At 41.5% G+C, this 19,077-nt stretch overlaps 2 protein-coding genes across 8 annotated transcripts; both read right to left on the minus strand.

Annotated features, from left to right (window-relative positions):
• Positions 1 to 47: 47 nt before the first annotated feature.
• On the minus strand, positions 48 to 12,631 carry LOC122838099 (zinc finger protein 501-like). Of its 2 annotated transcripts, XM_044128486.1 has the most exons (4): positions 12,566 to 12,631; positions 5,948 to 6,153; positions 2,882 to 3,688; positions 48 to 242 (listed from the first exon to the last, which is right to left on the minus strand). In XM_044128486.1, the coding sequence occupies exons 2-4, from the start codon at positions 6,117 to 6,119 to the stop codon at positions 148 to 150; spliced, it is 1,074 nt and encodes a 357-aa protein (XP_043984421.1). In that variant the 5' UTR covers positions 6,120 to 6,153; positions 12,566 to 12,631; the 3' UTR covers positions 48 to 147. The 2 variants fall into 2 exon arrangements, with proteins under 2 accessions (XP_043984421.1, XP_043984420.1); XM_044128485.1 differs by lacking the exon at positions 48 to 242 and having other exon boundaries at positions 1,632 to 3,688.
• LOC122838069 (gastrula zinc finger protein XlCGF57.1-like) lies at positions 9,516 to 18,664 on the minus strand. 6 transcript variants are annotated; one of them, XM_044128430.1, is made up of 4 exons: positions 18,372 to 18,662; positions 17,611 to 17,672; positions 15,648 to 16,319; positions 9,516 to 10,493 (listed from the first exon to the last, which is right to left on the minus strand). In XM_044128430.1, the coding sequence occupies exons 3-4, from the start codon at positions 16,225 to 16,227 to the stop codon at positions 9,739 to 9,741; spliced, it is 1,335 nt and encodes a 444-aa protein (XP_043984365.1). In that variant the 5' UTR covers positions 16,228 to 16,319; positions 17,611 to 17,672; positions 18,372 to 18,662; the 3' UTR covers positions 9,516 to 9,738. The 6 variants fall into 6 exon arrangements, with proteins under 6 accessions (XP_043984365.1, XP_043984366.1, XP_043984363.1 ...); XM_044128428.1 differs by lacking the exon at positions 9,516 to 10,493 and having other exon boundaries at positions 13,400 to 16,319; positions 18,400 to 18,664; XM_044128429.1 differs by lacking the exon at positions 9,516 to 10,493 and having other exon boundaries at positions 13,400 to 16,319; positions 17,593 to 17,672; positions 18,400 to 18,664.
• Positions 18,665 to 19,077: the final 413 nt, after the last annotated feature.

Raw genomic sequence — 19,077 nt, forward strand, 5'->3', positions numbered from 1 at the left:
GACATTAGTAAAAGGATATGACATCATCAGGCAGACAAAAACGTAATTTAGAAAGTAGTCATGCTGCGGGCCGAATGTTTCATTGAAATGTTTTTGCACGACTTTCATCATTTCTGTGGAATCAGAATTTCATTTTGATTCGTTTCTTCAGAGCCGACCCGCTTCAGGGCCAAGGTTCTGGTGAAACGGACCGGGTCGGAGGAACCAAGCGGACCTGCAGAACTCGACTCGGTTTGCTGTCACTGTAAAGACCAAAAGCAAAACCTCATCAGAGGTCAAAGGTCAGATACTGTGAGGAGTTTTCCAGTGAAAACAGAAACAACAAAACAGGAAGTTCAGAAAAAAAACATCAGAATGAAAGAGAAACTTACAAACCGGGCCTGGACCAGAACCAGAACCAGAACCTCAACCTGAACCAGAACCAGAACCAGAACCTCAACCTGAACCAGAACCTGGATCAGAACCAGAACCAGAACCTGGATCTGGTTTTGGTTCTGAATAACGAGATATTCAGAACCGACTCGTTGGTTCTGAATAATAATGTTTTGCTGCAGAATCTTTGACCTCTGAGGTTGGATTTGACCTTTACTAATAACGTCTTAACATTTTTTCATTGAACTGCTCCATCTGACCTTTGACCTGCCTGGGTCGTAACTCCAGGAGGATCTGAGATTTTACACGATAAATGTGAACATGAAATGTGTAGAAATTGTTCACAACAAAATAAACTGATAAAACTTCATTTTTATTCATTTCTAAATGTCGTTGCAAACTAAACTTTGAAATGTTTAACGTCTGATATTTAGTTTGAAACTGACATTTGTGAACACGGAGAAACTGTAACTAAAAAAAATCACGTTTTTATTTTCTACCACAGCCTGAAAAAAACCCAAATATTGATTTAAATTTTTTTACAGTGTAACTTTAGAACCAATGCTGAACAGAACCCAGCGGTACCGTTCAGTAGGAAGGGTCCAAACTTCTGTTTATGGGTCTGATGTATATTTGTGACGTTCAGAGAATCAAGATGTTGAGTTTTTATTAATTTCATAACAGCGGAAACTTTGGGTGGAATTTATGAAATGCAGAAACAGGAAGTGATTTCAAACATTCAGTCAGAAAACAAAATGACTATTACAAGAAAAGCTATGATTATGAAACAGTTAAAACTGAAAACCATAAAACCAGAACCAGAACCGGGTCCAGCTGCTGCTCAATCCAACCCCATCCAGAACCAGTGGAACTGGCCCCACTTTGTCCCAGTTCTGGTTCTGGACGGTCCAGTCAAAGTCTGAGATGAAGTCCTGCAATCGGTGGGTTGCCAGTTCAATTCCCATCGTCAGTGTGTGTGTGTGTGTGTGTGTGTGTGTGTGTGTGAACAGATGTAGAATCCTCTGGATTGAAACACCACTGAGTTCATGTCCTAAACATATTGACATGGTTTTAATTCAGCTTCTAATAGTCGAATTATTGAACATCTGCAGCTCAGAAATAATAAAAAATACATTTAATGAATTTAAAGGATGTTTCTAAACAAAACGATAATTGAGAAATAATTTCATCTCTGATTTAAAACAAAGTTATTCAAATGTTTCAGCTGAACTGAAGCTGATGTAATCGGATTATTTAAATTGATTATTTAACGTTTAAATTGAAAAAATAAATAAAGATATAATTCATGCGTTCAGATGCAAAACGGACCAAGTCAGAATAAACCTGGATGGGATCCAAAGGTCAGAAGGTCACCAGACGTTTCTGGACCTCATGGAGAAGTTCTGCAGTTCTGAGGACAGCCGGACCCAGACACCCGGTTCTGATCGGAAAACAAAACGTCAGGGAGAACGAAGCTCCGCCTCCTCTCACTCTCCTGAGCCTCTGATTGGTTCTTCTGGGTTTTTACGAAGCAGCAGGACAACAGAACCTCCTCAGAACATCTGGAGCAGCTCAGTACCAGACGAGTTCAAAAGGTTCTAAATGTTGGCTCTGATCATCTGATCAGAACCGAGACTAGAACATGAACCCCCACCCGACTCCTTCAGTCCTTCCAGCAGAACCAGAACCACCGGGTTCTGGCCCAGTAACTCTGGCAGCGCAGACGACTGTGGAACATCAGCTAAGCGCTAGCAGACTTAGCATCTGCTGCGGGGACAGTGGGTGGAGTTTCACTCTGATGTCACTCAGGATGCGTCATCTGAAGCTCCTGATTGGTCCAGAAGGTCCGGATGGAACCAGAACCAAGACTTTAAAACTGGACCTTGTGGAAAAAAATGATTACAAGCACTGTTCAGGTAAAATCACTCAATCAGGTTTATTTATGAATTGTGCACAACTCAGAGAGCTTCAATAATCAATAATCAATAATGAAGCAGGTCTGGATGCAAAGCTCTCCAGGCAGAGACAACATGAGTTTTATACCAAGGATAAGGATCCAAAACAGTCTGGTTCTGATGCAGCTGTGGGAAACAACTCCCAACCTTCTACATGAACCCAAATAGTTTTATTTTGGTGGGACTTTACAGGAACTTGGAATAAACATAACAACACAACTAGCAGATGTGACCTTATTGTAATTTTTCAAGATTCTAGACTAACCTACAGCTCCGTTCATGCAAAAGTTAACTTTTGATCACCATGGAAACGCCTGAAAGGAACCAGAAGAAATAAAACAATCTGAAAACTGGGTGTGTCAGCAGAGCTCCTGGTTCTGTTCTGGTTCTCTACAGCGGGTCTGGAGTGTGCAGCCGGAGATGACTGTTCAGCGCAGAGCGGTTCTTAAAACGTTTCTCACACATGCTGCATGGGAACGGGCTCTCCCCCGTATGGGTCCTCCTGTGGATCACCAGATGGACGTTCTGGTTGAAACTTTTACCACAGAACTCACATGTGAACAGTTTCTCCTCCATGTGGGTTCTCATGTGAACTGAAAGGTTGTCGCTCCTCCTGAAGCCTTTGTGACAAATGGGACAGAAGTAAGGTTTCTCCTCTGAGTGACACCTGCTGTGGAGGATCAGACTGCGCTTGGTGGTGAAGCTCTTCCGGCAGGTCTCACAGGAGTATGGTTTCTCACTGGAGTGGATGCTGTTGTGCTTTGACAAGTCGCTGCTGCAGCGGAAACATTTCCCGCAGACGGAGCAGGAGTATGGCTTTTCCCCAGTGTGAACCCTCATGTGGGTCAGCAGAGCAAACTTTCTGATGAAACTCTTCCCACAGGTCTTGCAGGAGAACGGCTTCTCTCCGGTGTGGATTTTGCGATGTCTCCTCATGGCGTACTGAAACCTGAACTCTTTCTCACAGAAGTCACATTTGACAGGTGTTCTACTTGTGTTTGCTTCAGACAGACAGTTTGCTTCCAGCTCCTCAGTCATGCTCGTCCCTGACTCCAGAGTCTCGGCTTTGGGAGATCTCTGAGGGAGGAGTGGGTCGCTGCTGGGTTGGGGTTCATCATACTCCACTGTCACCATCAGTGTTTCCGTCTCCTGCTTCAGGACGAGCTGCTCAGCTTCCTGACTGACACACAGTTCTTCATGTTCCTCTTTGACCTCTGGAGGCTTCTTCAGTGGTTTCTTCTTCTTCTTCCTTTTGATCTCGGGGAGTTGTAGCTCTTGCTGGGGATGTCCGACTTCCCCCTGGTGAAGGAGCCGCTGGTCATTTCGGACGTCCTCCTCAAAGAGGCGACCAGGTGGAAAACCTGGATGAACCAAACACCAGAAGAAAATCAGCAAACAGAAAATATTTCAGCTAAAATATCAAACAGGATGAATTTATTGCAACATCTGCTAATCTTCTAATAACATAACTTATTATTAGCTTAGTGCTGCTTTAGCACTTTTGCTGATTTTGCAAATGTTTAGTGCAGTTAGCGTCCTGTAAATTAATTTTTCTGAATAAATTCTTAAACACTAATTGTTGTGGAAAAAACCTATAACCAAGCACTGTTCAGGTAAAATCACTCAATCAGGTTTATTTATGAATTATGCACAACTCAAAGAGCTTCAACAGTCAATAATCAATAATGAAGCAGATCTGGATGCAAAGCTCTCCAGGCAGAGACAACATGAGTTTTATACCAAGGATAAGGATCCAAAACAGTCTGGTTCTGATGCAGCTGTGGGAAACAACTCCCAACCTTCTACATGAACCCAAATACTTTTATTTTGGTGGGACTTTACAGGAACTTAGTGTAACAGTGTTTATGTTTAGGTTGTAGAATCCCTCTTGCTTTATATGTATCAGTGCAATGGGGAAATAGCGCCCCCTCTGTGAGTGGCTGGTTACATGTTGCTGGCCTCTGTACTCAGTGCCAGTCTGTGAAAACTGCATGAGAGGCGAGTTTCATTCTTCAGCACACAGTAGAAAAGTGTTAGCAACAAAATAAAACATAAGTTTTGTTAACTTAGACAAATAGTGTGTAATGACTATTTACCGTATTTTCCGCACTATAAGGCATCTCAAAACCTTCAGTTTTCTCAAAAGCCGACAGTGCGCCTTATAATCCGGTGTACCTTATATATGGACCAATATTGAGCCACAACAGGTCTCACAACTACGGTAAGCAGCCGCCGACTTCATTTTACCCCGTAGAAGAAGAAGAACTCCAGCCGCTAGATATCGGTGTCACAGGGCATCCAAAGCTAGACTGTGAACAGTGGATGACAGAAGGCGAACACACGTTCACCCAGACGGGGAGACAGAACCCGACGACATGCGCCACAATCTGCCAGTGGATCATAAATACCTGGGCTGATGGATCATTCTTGGTCTGAGGTTTCAGGAAGGCAGGAATTATCACTGAACTGCAGCGACACTGACTCCATTAATGACGACTTTAACGAGACGGAGCCGGACATGTTGGATGTTTTCACCCAACTGTTTAATTCAGACACTGAAGAAGAATTGGAGGGATTCATGGATGAGGAATAAATTAATAAAGTGAGCTTCACATGTTTATTTTCTGTGTTTACAGCTGAACAAGGTTGGTCATATTGTGAATATGAACATTAACGTTTGAACAACGTTGAGTTATTGATATTTTGTTATTGCTTTGCACTATTTAGAGTGTTACTATATTGTGATTGCACTAACGTTTGATTTACTGTAACAGTATCAGATTGTTTTTTACGTGTTTATTGAATCAAGGAAAAGTTCCCCTCCACTATGTGAGATAAATGTTGCACTATATGTTACCATGTCACTGACTTTACCTCAGGGAAAATAATAAAACAGCTGTTTATTCATTTTGGGAGTGAACAGAGTTGTCAGAACGCTGGTTTGTAATCTATTAATAAAGTTTGACTGACTTATCTGACTGTTTTGTTGACATTCCCTTTAGCGGAGCTCCATTTAATGGATGCATAACAAAACCCCAGCCTCTACTGGAGCCTTATAGTGCGGAAAATACGGTACTAAATGTGTGCCTGGCACCAATTTTTGTATTTTTAGTTTTGTTAATATTGTAAAACACTTAATGTGCTAAGTTAAAAGCTAACATAATGTTCTGTTGTAGTGAGCTGAGCCGTTGCACCGATATGTTCCCGTTCAGGAAATAAACTGCCGGATCACCCAGAAACTCCCTGTCTTCATTAAAAAATCTACACAGCGCAGAGTGGAGGGTTACTTGGGCCGGTCCGGTACAGTGGAGTGAAGCAGAACCCGGTAACATTAGAATAAACATAACAATACAACTAGAAGACGTGACCTTACTGTCATTTTTCACTTCACTAACTTACTTGGTTTCAGTTGAATAAAGTTCAACGTCTGAGTTGAACCCCTGAAACTTCCCGGGGTTGTTTCTGCATGGCAGCCATATTGGATAAAACAGGTACGAAACCGAAGTAGGTTTTGGACGGAACTGTGGTACGAAATGGCACATCAACGCGTAGCCGCCCTGGTCCTCCGCGGGATTAACCAGACTCGGTTCCTCGGACCCCGTGAGGCCAGCCGGACCTACCTGCGGGGTTCTGCTGGGTTCGGGGTCTCCAGGTGAGGTCCAGCAGTCTCCGCTGCCGGTCGATCTCCTCCTCGTACCGGACGATGGTTTTCTCCAGCTGGGTGAAGATTTCTTCAGCAGCAGCAGTTAGTCTCTCTCTGATAAACTCTCTCAGAGGCTCAACGGAACACATTGTTGCTGAACAGAACCGGAACACACCTGGACACCTGGATACAGAGACAGCTGCTAGCAGGAGGCTAACCGAGCTAGCTGCCTTGTTTACTTCCACCGGATGTTACAGATTCAGGTTCCGAGAGAAACACCAAATTAGAGTTCCGCTTGATGCTACAAACAAACAAAGTATACTTTAACAACAAATTATGAATTATTATTTCTAGGAGTAGGGGAATATCACCACTTATCTTTATAATCAGCTAGTTTTTAAAATTGTTTTCTTCATTGAAAACTCCAAAGCAGAAAAGGATCAGAAGCAACAAAATTTCAACCTTTTTCAAAGAATATTTATACATGGATACAAATGTATAAATATAATATGAAATGAAAAAGCCATTCATACAATACAAACTTTGGTAAATTCAAATTAATGCACTTTCAAATAAAATTAAATCCTTTTTAAAAGCTTGAATGAGAAATTTTTAGGAAACGACTTCATGAATAAAATATTTTCCCATCGTACTAAAAGCATTTAGACCAAATTCTTATTTTCAAGTGAAAGCTGAATCCATCCATCTGAAAAGTTCTTTTTATAGGTTATTCAATCTTTAGATCAAGAACAATATGGACAGAAAAATTTTAGTTTTAGTCTTTTGACTAAAATGTCATTTTGTTTGGGTCATTATTTACTCCAAATTGTTTTAGTCTAGTTTTAGTCGACTAATTGTAAAATTTTAGTTGACTAAATCTACTGTCAATTTAACTGACAAATTTATATGTAAAATTCAAATATTTTTTGATCAAATTACTGGAATTAATACAAAATTTATGTTTTTATGTTTTTTTTAACCAGTTGTGACAAAGTTGTCTAAATATGAAATACAAAATCACATGCAACTCTTTTTAAAGGTCTTCATTTTTCTGTTCTTGCTTTCAACAATAACTAAATATTTCTCCGTGGCAGAACTGAGCTGTGTGTCTGCAGCGCCGCTCTTCTGATCCAGTCTATTTCAAACTCTCACATTTTCATTTTTAAATTTACTTTCATTCATGCTTCATTCATCCTGTTCAGTCAGGGAGGAACATCTTCCTACTCGCATCTGGAACAGAGTTTGGTTCTGAGAAAATGAGTATCAGGTGGAAGTTTTAAAAAGGTGCAGACGTTGAGAGCAGCGCCATGTTTGTTGTCTGTCTCTAGGCAACCGTGACGTCAGCTCCTCAAAGCATCAGCAGCCCAGCGTGGCCATCACGACAGTCTTGATATTTAAAATGTTTCCACTGTTAAGTACCAAATAAAGAACCACTCTGTATTTTACAAGACAGCGGCCGAGTCAGCTGACCTTTAGCCTGACGTTTCCCCGGTGTGTGTTAACGTCAGGCTAACTGACTGGAAGCTGTGGAAACTCATAGCTTACAAGAAATTCATCAGAAGTTGATTGTCGGGTAACATTGAATGCATATCAGTAGTAACTTACCGAGAACGACCTCGCTGCAGCAAACAGGAAGGGGCGGGACGGACCACCTTATTTGGAAATGGGACCATTGCACTCCGGAAGTGAAGGGGGCGCTATTTCCTATATTATTCGCGGTCTCCTCTTTATTTTCTTTTGAGATCTGTGATATATCTTCATCTTTAGGAAGGATTTTCACTCAGTATATTTTTGAATGTCTCATCTGTGAGCTGCACTAAAGTTAAAAGAAGTAAACGAAATAGAGAAGTTCAAAAACATACTGAGAGTGAAAATCCTTCCTAAAGATGAAGATACTAACTGACGGACTAACTGGATACACACATAAACATGCACAACTCATCTTTAATTAAAGTATCAATAATAATAAATGTACATTATGTGAATAAGTTGCTGCCTACAGAGCAATTAAAAAAGAACAAAACAAAAAAAAAAAAAACAGGGCAATATTTCATCATTTAAAGTATTTGAGCCAAAGAGCCTGTTAGCCTGTCTAGAACATTTTATGAGCTGCAGGTCTGAGGCTTTTTGTTAGCATGTTTTCTATCATTCTTATCCAAACTGGCAACCCACATTAATAAAATGGTGAAATAATATTGACCACAAAACACTATTTATAAAAGACATTAAACAACATTTTTCCTACACAATCCTAACAAACGTTAATAATGTTCTCTTCACAATATTTATTTACTATTAATCTATTTGTATAATTTGTTCATTAAATTGTTATCTATATTATTTTTTGGTCTCAGGAAATGACTGAGGGATGAAGAGACTGATGTCTGGTTCTTTAGGTTCTGCGGTTCCTCTCCTGATCCATTCTGTCTGATATCAAACCCACTGGTTGCCACTGAATGTCACCAACACATTTATTTTAATGCTCCTATTAAACTTCACTGTGATTGTTTAGCCTTGTCTTCCCACTACCGTCTGTATTTCTGTCAGAGGTTTTACTTTAAGGACGGTGTTTTATTGGGAGGACATTTTAAAAAGACACTGGTTGATAGCAGCTCACTGCGGCTGCGTAGTGTCCGTCTCTAGGTAACCATGACAACAGCGTCAGTTCCTGGGGTCCTATTTAGGTCCCGCAACGACAATTTAGCTGACCTTAATATTTCCAGTGTTTTATTTTGGTCATTATTATTACATTATTGTTGAGATGTGTGATCGGTGAGTCTGTCAGACATTTATAGCAATACGGAATAAATGTATTGGTTCAATACGGGCGGAAACAACCAGCTGTCATTTTAGGGTAGCTTAAGCTAACCTGAATATTTACATCTCTCTTGTTGATACACTGACTTTACTTACCTTCTGTCTTTCAACCACTTTGAAAAGTTTTTCTTTGTCTCTCCAACATCTTTATCCTTCCCCCTCTTCCGTTTTCTGTTTTGTGCCCCGGAGTTTTTTCTGCTCCTCATCTTTAGCTCCCTGTTGTCGAGGCATTACTACAAATAAAATTTAAAACAAAAATAAAAATCCCGCCTCAGCACGTTCTCCCAAGCTACCTGTAAGTGTGCATGTGGAGGGTCGGCGGGGCGACAAGAGGAGTGGTGAAGGATTGAGCGGGTGCACCTAATAATTAGACCCTAATCAGTGCTGTTCCTCTGTTATTGATCATTTCATACACAAACAGCTGTCAAATACAGAAAATTCCAATTAGAACAAAATTTCCCACATCGTTTTGGCGCCCCCTCTAGTGCAGCGCCCCTATGCGTTGCTTACAGTGCAAACCCAGTTTTTCCGCCACTGGTTGTTGGGAATCAGAATTTGCATTTGGCTTATGCAAATCTTAAATATAATTAATAAATTCTAATGAATGAAAATGGACAATTCTTCAGTTGAATTGGGGCATCAACTCCAGTAGGTCTGGAATAAGTCAAACTCAGTGGCTCATAAAGGAATGAAATCAGATCTCCGGCAGAAGAAGCAACAAGGAAAGATCACCAACACAACAATTTCTAATCAAGTCTGAGAATTTGTTAACAAACAGTCCAACTTAAAAGCTGAACAATCCCATAACTAATCTTTTTAACTACTATCTGAAATCTAGCTGCTTAGGAAATTGAGACACAGTCCAGAGTCCTAAACCTCGACCATCTGGATTGTTGTTGGAGGACCAGCTGCAGATCCAGGACTGGTCTTCCTCAGCTCTCTGGGATCGTCTCAGTGGTTCTTTCTCTTCATGTGTCTGTATAAAATGCTGCTCTGGTTGAAACGCATCCCGCAGGTCTGACATGTGAATGGCTTCTCTCCTGTGTGAATCCGGAGGTGCTTCGTCAAGCCGCAGCTGTTCCTGAATCTTTTCCCACAAACTTCACAAGGATATGGCTTCTCTCCTGTGTGGATCCGGAGGTGTTTCCTTAAACTGCTGCGGTCGCTCAAAGTTTTCCCACACACTCCACAAGTATGACGCTTCTTTTCTGTGTGGGTCCTCCAGTGGACATCCAGGTCCTTGCAAGTGGTGAAGTTTTTCCCACAGAATCGACATGAGTACAGGTTCTCCTCAGAGGGGGGGTCGTTCTCAGCCATCCTCAGTTCTGGATCATCTGAAGTTGGAGCTTTAGAAGCTTCCTCTGTGCATGATCCTGAGTCTTTATGGTTGCTTCTCTCCTGACTCTGGATCTCTGCTTTAGACGAGTTCTGAGAAAAGATCTGGGTTGTGTGTGGTTCTGCTTTAATGGGGAACATGCCGTCGTACTCGACAGTCACCATGCAGGGATCGGGCTCCTGCTTAACGAACTGCTCTGCCCCCCAGCCCAGGACGTCTTGGAGTTTCTCTTTAATCGGTTCTGGTTCCATTGGGTTCAACCCAGAGCCAATCTTCTGCTGACTGATCTCCAGGTCCGAGGGAGCATCTTCAGTATTGCAGTGGTTCTGCTGCCAGAGGTCCTGATGGACCGGTTCCTGCTGCCGGAGACCTGGATGGACCAAGGAGAGCAAAGTGAAAAAATGTTCTTCTAACATAACAAAGCTTCTGGAATCATCACTAAAATCTTCTTTCTGGACAATCGAAGACCTAAAGTCTCTGCTGACCCACAGACTGGATTAGAAGCTTGTTTAGTTTTTTTAGCCAGTCCAGCTGCTTCTGGAACTGCAGGCTGGTTTTTTCAGAAACACCCTGAAGGTGGAGGAAGAGGAAAACATGAGATTTCATGTTGCCACTGAAGGTGTTAGCCTGAATTTAGCCTTTAATGCTACGTGAGACTCAGTCGGCGTTACTCAGACAGTTCACAGTCCGACCCGCTGCGTCCTGCCGACCTTAGAAGTCATTGTCATTTTGGGTCGAATCAAAAATCTGAATGTTCTTAAAGGGCCAGTTGTGCCAGAATATACTGATAAAACAAATTCAACTGTAAAAATATCCACAAACAGCCATTTATCCAGGATTAACAAACAAAACCCTGTTTATTCACAGGATGAACAAAAATGTTCAAGTTTTTGAAAATGTAGATTTTGTGATACCAATTTAGAAAAATTTGTATGATTAAATGCGACTTTTTATTCCTCACTGTGTCCGTTACGCACATCAGTGAGGATGAGGCAGCAGTCTATTAAACTCAATGTTTTTGACCAATTTTGAGAAGATTTGCAGTAAAATTAGAAAAGAATGTGGAGATTTGTTGGTTTTGTTTGAAATTTGCAGATTTGTGAAAACTAGAGGGACGTGTTGATGTAATCTGGAGCCCAGAGGGCCACATCCAAAGCTACTGAGGGCCAGATTTGGTGCTTTAGAAAGAACTTCCCCATAACTCTGTGCTGTCTGAACATTTTAATAACTGCTGAGTTGATTTTATTCCAACCCTGAGCAAGATCATTGTCAAACGCTGCGGCAACTTATAAACAAAAAGTTCAGTTTTTAAGTTCCTCCAAATCTCTGGGAAATAAAGCAGAAAGAATTCGTCTCCGGTTCTTCTGAGGTTGATGTTCACACAATGAGGAAGTGGCATTTCCTCACTGTGTGGCACCAGACAGTCTAACCGCCTTAAAAACACAATTATCCACAGGAGGTCGGCTCCCTTTGTTGTGACATAACGAATGCATGAGGTCAAACAGTCCAGTGACCCCAGGTGAGGAAGGTCATCGGGTCCTCCCCTTGCCAGAAAATGCCTGGCCTGCAATGTGGAAATATTGGATAATAATGAGTTTTATGAAGTTTTCTACATAACGACACACATCCTCTGAGCTCCTGGAGTGACTTTCATATCTGTACGACACATTTTGAGCTGAAAAACAGGCAAATGTTGGCAGGACAGGAATCTATATGGCCAAAAACCGCCTGAAGAAACCAAGAGCTGAGTGACAAAACCTTTTCTACATAATCACAGCTGTTCTCTCGGTTTCACATCAACAGGACAGGAGACGCAGATATTAGCAATTAAAATGAATCCTTTCCTGTATTAATAGACTGGACAGTTAGAGTTGATATCACATTTTCTTCATAACGGGCTTCTGTTTTCTCCTGCAGCTGTGAAGCTTTTCTAGTGTTAAAGAAAAAGCGGGGAACATTTTCATCAGACACTGTAAAACATTAAATGTGTTAAAACCGGATTTATTTCAATTCATCTGCGACATGAAGCCCTCCAGTTCAGGGCTCACCTGGTTAAGAAACATGATAACGTAACGAATGTCTTTCAGTTTCCTCTTCGGTCATATTTCAGTCCGTTTTCTCATCAATATGCAAGTTTGGAGCGATGCGCGCTCCCGCGACAGGGCGCGCGCGTCTCTGCGTCTCCTTTTATGTTTCTGAAGGGTGGAAACCCGACCCGCTCCGCAGCCGGACCTACCTGCGGGGTTCTGCTGGGTTCGGGGTCTCCAGGTGAGGTCCAGCAGTCTCCGCTGCCGGTCGATCTCCTCCTCGTACCGGACGATGGTTTTCTCCAGCTGGGTGAAGATTTCTTCAGCAGCAGCAGTTAGTCTCTCTCTGATAAACTCTCTCAGAGGCTCAACGGAACACATTGTTGCTGAACAGAACCGGAACACACCTGGACACTCTCTGGGACACACCACGAGCTAACTATGCTAACCGGAAGCTAACGCAATCACGTCTCCGATTACTTCCGCTGGATGCATCATCCGCTCCGCATCATTTCACAGCCGGAGGGACGGGCGGCGCTTCGAACCGGCGGGGTGAATTTCAGGCTCTGAATAAAACCGCTGCTGATCTCAGATGGTTTATGTTTAACATTCACAACAAATAAATCAAAACATAAATTTCTCTGAATCAGAACAGATCAAGTTTATTTGTAATAAACATTTCAGCAAGAAGGCAGTTCAAAGTTCTTTACATCATAAGGACATCACAGTTACTAGTTATGAAACAAACCGTACTGATCAAAATCATCAGTACACAACAAATATATTGATCGCTGCTGATGGAGTTCTGACCAGAAATGTAATCAATTTAACGATGACACGTGACTTAATGGCACGATTGTTGATTCTCTGCTGCATGACTTTGTTTTTATGATGTTAAGCTCTTTGAAAGGCCTTGCTGCTGAAATGTGCTATACAAATAAAATTTGATTGATTGATTGATTGATTGATCACTGTTCTACTTATTACTAATCACAGCAGCTTTCAGCCGTGATTTAAACGACGTCAGTGTTTCGGCGTTCTGCTCCAGGTCAGCCGTTCAGAGGACGGCGACCGCAGACCTCAGAGTTCTGATCTGACCCAACATTGTTCGATGTGATCAAAACATTTAACTAAGATTTTTCCATTATGTATCAGAACTTTGATCCTGTACCACCTGCCTTGACTCTTCAAAATAAAAGTCCAGGGGGTTCTGTGCAGAGGTAGAGCACAACCCACCAGGAGGCCTCAGTCAGGATTTTCCACAACTTTATTTGAAGGAACAATCTCTCATGTTTAGCTCAGAAATGCAGAACCTTCATCCATAATTACAATAAAAAAGAAAAAAGTGTTCATGTACTAATAAAAACATGAAATAACTCAATATGACGTCCATGAAAAACATGGCTCCCCTCCCTGGTGCTGAACAATCACTTCAGCAATGAGTTCAGGTCTTGACCCACTTCTCCAGATTTTGTAACTGAAGCTCACAGAAAGTCGCTCAGTGGTGGACATCGCTAACTGAAAAGCTAGCTGTGCTAATCCTACAGCACTATCCATAAAAAGGTCCACTGATGCTAACTGCTACAGCAACACAGCATCTGGAGGAAGTTAATGCAAAAGCACAAACTTCCAAGTCAAAGGATATTTCCTCTGAAATGACAACAACCTTCAAACACCAATTTAATTTCTCTTCTGTCCAGTTTCTGTTTTGTTCTTGTATGTTTCTTATTTTTTTAAAAAGGTTGAGAAATAAGGAAAGCAAGAAGGGGAAACAGCCCTCCTTCAAAATAAGAGCAGAAATATAAACATCTACTTAGAGAACTCCCAATAGTTGATAAACAAAACTTCAACACAGATGATGAACTTTATTAAACTGAAAGTTTACAAACAGCAAAATAAATTAGCGCTTTGGATTTTATCTGGAAAAATGTACTTAGTGGAAGATAAGTGCGCTAAATGTTTTCAAAGCTAGCCAAAGTGCAAAATGAAAAATTTCCTCCACTATTAGCCATTAATGGAAGTGTGGCTAGCATTGGTGCACCTGCAAAGACTGAACCAATCACAGACTGGGAACCCCAACCTGCCAACATTTAGTTAGACGTGTTAACCAGTAATATTGTCTTCCTCTGATGTTTTGTACCTGTGTTGCTGTCAAGCCAAGTTAAGGTTACAATGTTTGAGGAAAAAATGTTTTGAGGCAAGAAAATGTAACTTTTAAGGATTCCCAGTTTAAAACAACTCTCACAAAGTTCAATGTTTTAGCAGAGAAAGCTCTTGTCTCTCATTGGTTAAAGCCACAGCTGCTTACCTGTCTTCCCAGGTAGGGTATGCTGGACTTTAGCAGAGTCATCTCAACTCCTTGGAGACGTTTCCCACAGGCCATGTGTCAGAAAGACCTTTCTCCTGTTTGTGAGTTCTCATGTGAGCCATCATGTGACATCTCACACTAAAACTTTTCCCACAGGTTGAACATGGGAACGGCTTCTCGCCGGTGTGAACTCTCATGTGGCGAGTCAAATGACTCCGTAAAAGGAAGCTCTTCCGACAGGTGACACATGGGAAAGGCTTCTCACCTGTGTGGGTTCGCATGTGAATAACCAGGTAACTTCTTACACTAAAGCTTTTTCCACAGGTGACACATGGAAATGGTTTCTCACCTGTGTGAGATCTCATATGGACGGTCAAACTACCGCTACATCCAAAGGATTTTCCACAAACTTCACAATCATAGGGTTTCTCGCCTGTGTGCGTCCTCATGTGTCTGTTCAAGTTGCTTTTTCGACTGAAGCTGTTTCCACAGATCACACACAGATACGACTTCTCATCTGTGTGAGTCCTCATGTGTGTATTCAGATATGTTTTGGCACTGAAACTTTTTCCACATGTGGGACATGGGAATGGCCTTTCACCTGTGTGGATCCTCATGTGAGAAGCCAGACGGCTGCTCTGAGTGAAACCTTTACAGCACACATCACAGATGTGCAGCTTCTCATCCGTGTGTGTTCTCATGTGAATTGTCAAACTGCTTCTCACTCTGAAGCTTTTTCCACATGCCACACATGGAAAAGGTTTCTCTCCTGTATGTGTGCTCATGTGAACATTTAAATGACTCCGCAGACTGAAGCTTCTGCCACAGTATGGACAGGAGTATGGCTTCTCACCTGTGTGTGTTCTCAGATGAGTGATCAGGTGACTCCTTACACTGAAACTTTTCCCACAGCTCACACATGCAAACGGCCTCTCACCCGTGTGTGTTCGCATGTGCGTGTTTAAATTGCTTTTAGCACCAAACCGTTTTCCACAGGTGAGACACTGGAAAGGTTTCTCACCTGTGTGAATTCTCATGTGTGTGATTAGATGACTTTTTACAATGAAACTTTTCTCACAGCTTGGACAGGGAAACGGCTTCTCACCTGTGTGAGTTCTTACATGAGCAATGAAGCTGCTCCTTGCACCAAAACTTTTCCCACAGGTGGGACATGTGAAAGGCTTCTCACCTGTGTGGGTTCTCATGTGAACCGTCAAGCTCCCTTTGTCATTTAAAAACTTACCGCAGACCTCACAGGGATATTGTTTCTTAGTTGCGTGCGATCTCATGTGGTTGTTCAGATGGCTACTCTGGGAGAAACTCTTGCCACACACTTTACAGGAAAACAAACTTTTTTCTGTTTGGCTCAGAGATCTGCTCCGCCTTCGACCTTTGGAACCGTGTGCATCGTCACTTTGAACTCTGGGTTTCTGACAGCTCTTATTCGACCTTGGTTGTGGATGTTTACAGAGTCCTGATATTTTCTTCTTCCCTTCCTGTTGCTGGTTTTCAGCCAGTCGCGCGTTCAGGAGTCGGTCCCTGGTTGGTTCTGGGTCCCCGTTTCTCTGTTCAGAAGCAGAATTCATCCCCAATGTGTCTGTCTCCTCCTTCAGAACGAGGCGAACTTCGTCCTGGCTGGCGCAGTATTCGTCCACTTCCTCTTTAATCTGCAGACCTTCAGCATGTTGGTTATTTTTCAGGTGTTTGTCCAGCAGTTCCTCCTCTTCCTGCTTTATATTTGGACCATCTGGATCCTTGTGTTCTTCCATCAGGGCCGAGTTTTGCTTCTTCTGGTTCTGAATAATTTCTTCTCTTTGTAAAAGAAAACCCTCTCGATTCTAGAGAAAATATTACTGGAAGTCTGAGGAGACGAAGAACACAAGAAGAAATTCAAAACATTTCAGAAAACGTGCATTTGGAAATCTGTAAAATGTTGAAATATTTGTCGTTTTTTAACCATTTGTTGTGGAATAAAAGCTATTAGAATAAACTTTAGACACTGAAAGAACCTCTTCTGCTTCAAGGAGTTTTGATTTTCAACCCAGCAGATTTGATTTAAAAGGAGAAAACAATGTTGAATGGAGGCAAGTATTAAAATCAGTTCTAAACACATGAAGACCATCATCATCATCATCTTCATCAGTCCAGCCTCTTTAACTCATTACTGCTGTCACTAAATGTTTTATTTACTTTATCCAGATTTTAAAACACATTTTCTAATATTTTCCACAGATCAAGTTTTGATTTAGTTTGATTTAGTTATTTTATTACACTGTTTAGTAACGATTAATGTCGTTGAAGAGGACGATAGCGGCCATATTTAAAGTCGTTTCAGAACATTGACGAGTTGCACTCGAACGCACCGCGCTACGAGGAACCGGACCTTAAGAGGAGAACTGAAAGGTTCTGTTGGTAACCCAGAACTTCTGCAACAATAAAATGGAGTTTGGACGTGAAACGAACACGGACACAAGAAGAAGTCAAGGAAACCATCGGACCAGAACCAACGACCCGCCAGAACACTACCGGCTCTACTCAGGTTCTTCAGGGTTTCATTGTCGGGTCCAGAACATTATCTGGAGTCTTCATCAGAACCTCACAGGACTAAAGGTTCATCTATCAGCAGAGGGAGGAATGGACCCAGTACCACTGCAGCCGATACCAGAACCAGAACCAGAACCTCCCAGGGGACTGGAGTCAGATGGACATGCTGTTGTGATTGTTCATTTCATTTGAATATAAAACAAATTGAAAGTTGTGAGCTGAGATTTAAAATCAAACATTTGATCATTTAAAAGAATAAAGTGTGAATTTGTGTTTTCATTTTCCTGATCACATCAAATACTTTTAACTTCCTTGTTTCTGAAAATGTAATAATCAATTAACTGCAGGAAACAGAATCTAAAACAGACATTTTATTAAAACAACAGCAGAAATAATAGAAACATTTAAGATAAAAACCGTTTTAGTCTGTAAATCTGTTATCGCAGATTATTAATCACCTTTTACATCCAGGGATCAATCACTTAATCAATAATTAATCGTCAGATCAGCTTTTCTCATGCTGATGTCGATCGTTGGCCTGTGAGAGTTTTAACGTCGTCATGGTGATAACCTGAGAGCTACTCTGTTACCTGCTGCTGAAAACACACCTGTGGTGGGAGGGGCTGAGTGGGCGTGGCCTGCAGGATGCCACACCTCCACCTGCACACACCTGGAGACCAGAGGAGGAAGGTTAAAGAGCCATCATCATCATCATCATCATCATCATTTCTCTTCTGTTAGAAGCCTGATGCTCAGTAAAGCAGCAGCTAGATCTACAATATTAGACTGTTTAGTAATTGAGTCAAAACCAGAAGTCGACTGATTCTATTGGGTCAGTGGTTCTGATGGTACAAGTTGGATTCATGGAAAAGTGATTAAATATTATAAAAAGTCTGTCGACCCCCTGCAGTACCTCTGCGACTCCCCCAGGGGCCGGGGCCCCCACATTGAAGACCCAGAAACCCAGTCTAAACAGAATCAGGCTAACATCGCAGCACATTATGCTTAATGGGAGACCATGATGTCACTTCCTGTTGGCAAGCCGTAACCAAGGGCTCAAGCAAGATCAATTTTTCCTTATGTGTCACTGATTTTATTTTCTGTTTAAATATGAAAATAACATCAAATTATATTTTAATTTCCAGTTATTTATTTCAGCAAAAATAAAAGGTTCATATTACAAATAAATATATTTTATTTTGTAAATCATTATTCTTGTATTTACGTTTATTAGTTTTTCAACCATAGTTTCATGTCACAAACAAAACAATGACCGGAACTTTAACATTTATTGATTTATCTGTAAACACTGATTAATGGCCTCTGTCGGTTCTGCCTGAATTTCTGCAGCTGGTTCCGGAAGTTCTACCTGAAACTGATCCAAGATCTGTCCGAACCTTCCAGAGAACCGTAGAACTAAGACCGGTTCTGGGTCATAAAGTATCCGAACCCTCCGGACCTCCGGTTCCGGTTCTAGCTCACAGTCGGGTCGGTACTGCGCTCCATGCCGGTTCTGTATGGGGCTTCTGTGATGGTTCCGGTCCGGTTCGGATCGGATCTCGGGTCCTCCTGAAGATGTTTCTCTACTCTGAATCCAAGCAGAACGGAAGCTAACTATGCTAACACCACTAGCGCCATTTCTACTTCCGTTTAGTGTCGCACAGTGAAGCGCCGACAGAAACAAAGGGTCGGAAATGAAATGTTCCAGATCTGCGAAGGAAAGGACGCAGTTCTACACTTGGATCAAATTTAATTAATGAATCGTGAAGAAATTAGTTTATTTTCACATTTATAACTGATAATAAAATACGCTGAAAGTTAATTTGACAGATCTAGAAGAAATATCCAGTTAAATGTTTACCAAATCATGAGATACATTTTCAGTTGATTATAAAAAGCTGAACTACGGAAATAACAGTGGTTTACCTTCTCATTTGACATTTTCTGACTTCTATTACCAATGAAGTATGATTGTCGTCTATAAAAATGAAAACCTTTTGCTCCCATCATAACTCTATTTGGTTTTAAAATATTGTCTCAACTGACAAACATGAGCAAACAGAAATCAGCCAATC

This window comes from Gambusia affinis, linkage group LG10 (assembly GCF_019740435.1).
Source record: "Gambusia affinis linkage group LG10, SWU_Gaff_1.0, whole genome shotgun sequence".
Classification (NCBI taxonomy): domain Eukaryota; kingdom Metazoa; phylum Chordata; class Actinopteri; order Cyprinodontiformes; family Poeciliidae; genus Gambusia; species Gambusia affinis.

Excerpts from the sequence above, each read along its gene's own strand:
- LOC122838099 (XM_044128485.1), bottom strand. The coding sequence starts at position 6,119 with ATGTGTTCCGTTGAGCCTCTGAGAGAGTTTATCAGAGAGAGACTAACT. Across the intron at positions 3,689-5,947 it reads AACCCAGCAGAACCCCGCAG|GTTTTCCACCTGGTCGCCTC; the intron begins GTAGGTCCGGCT and ends TGGTTCATCCAG.
- LOC122838069 (XM_044128428.1), bottom strand. The coding sequence starts at position 16,227 with ATGGAAGAACACAAGGATCCAGATGGTCCAAATATAAAGCAGGAAGAG.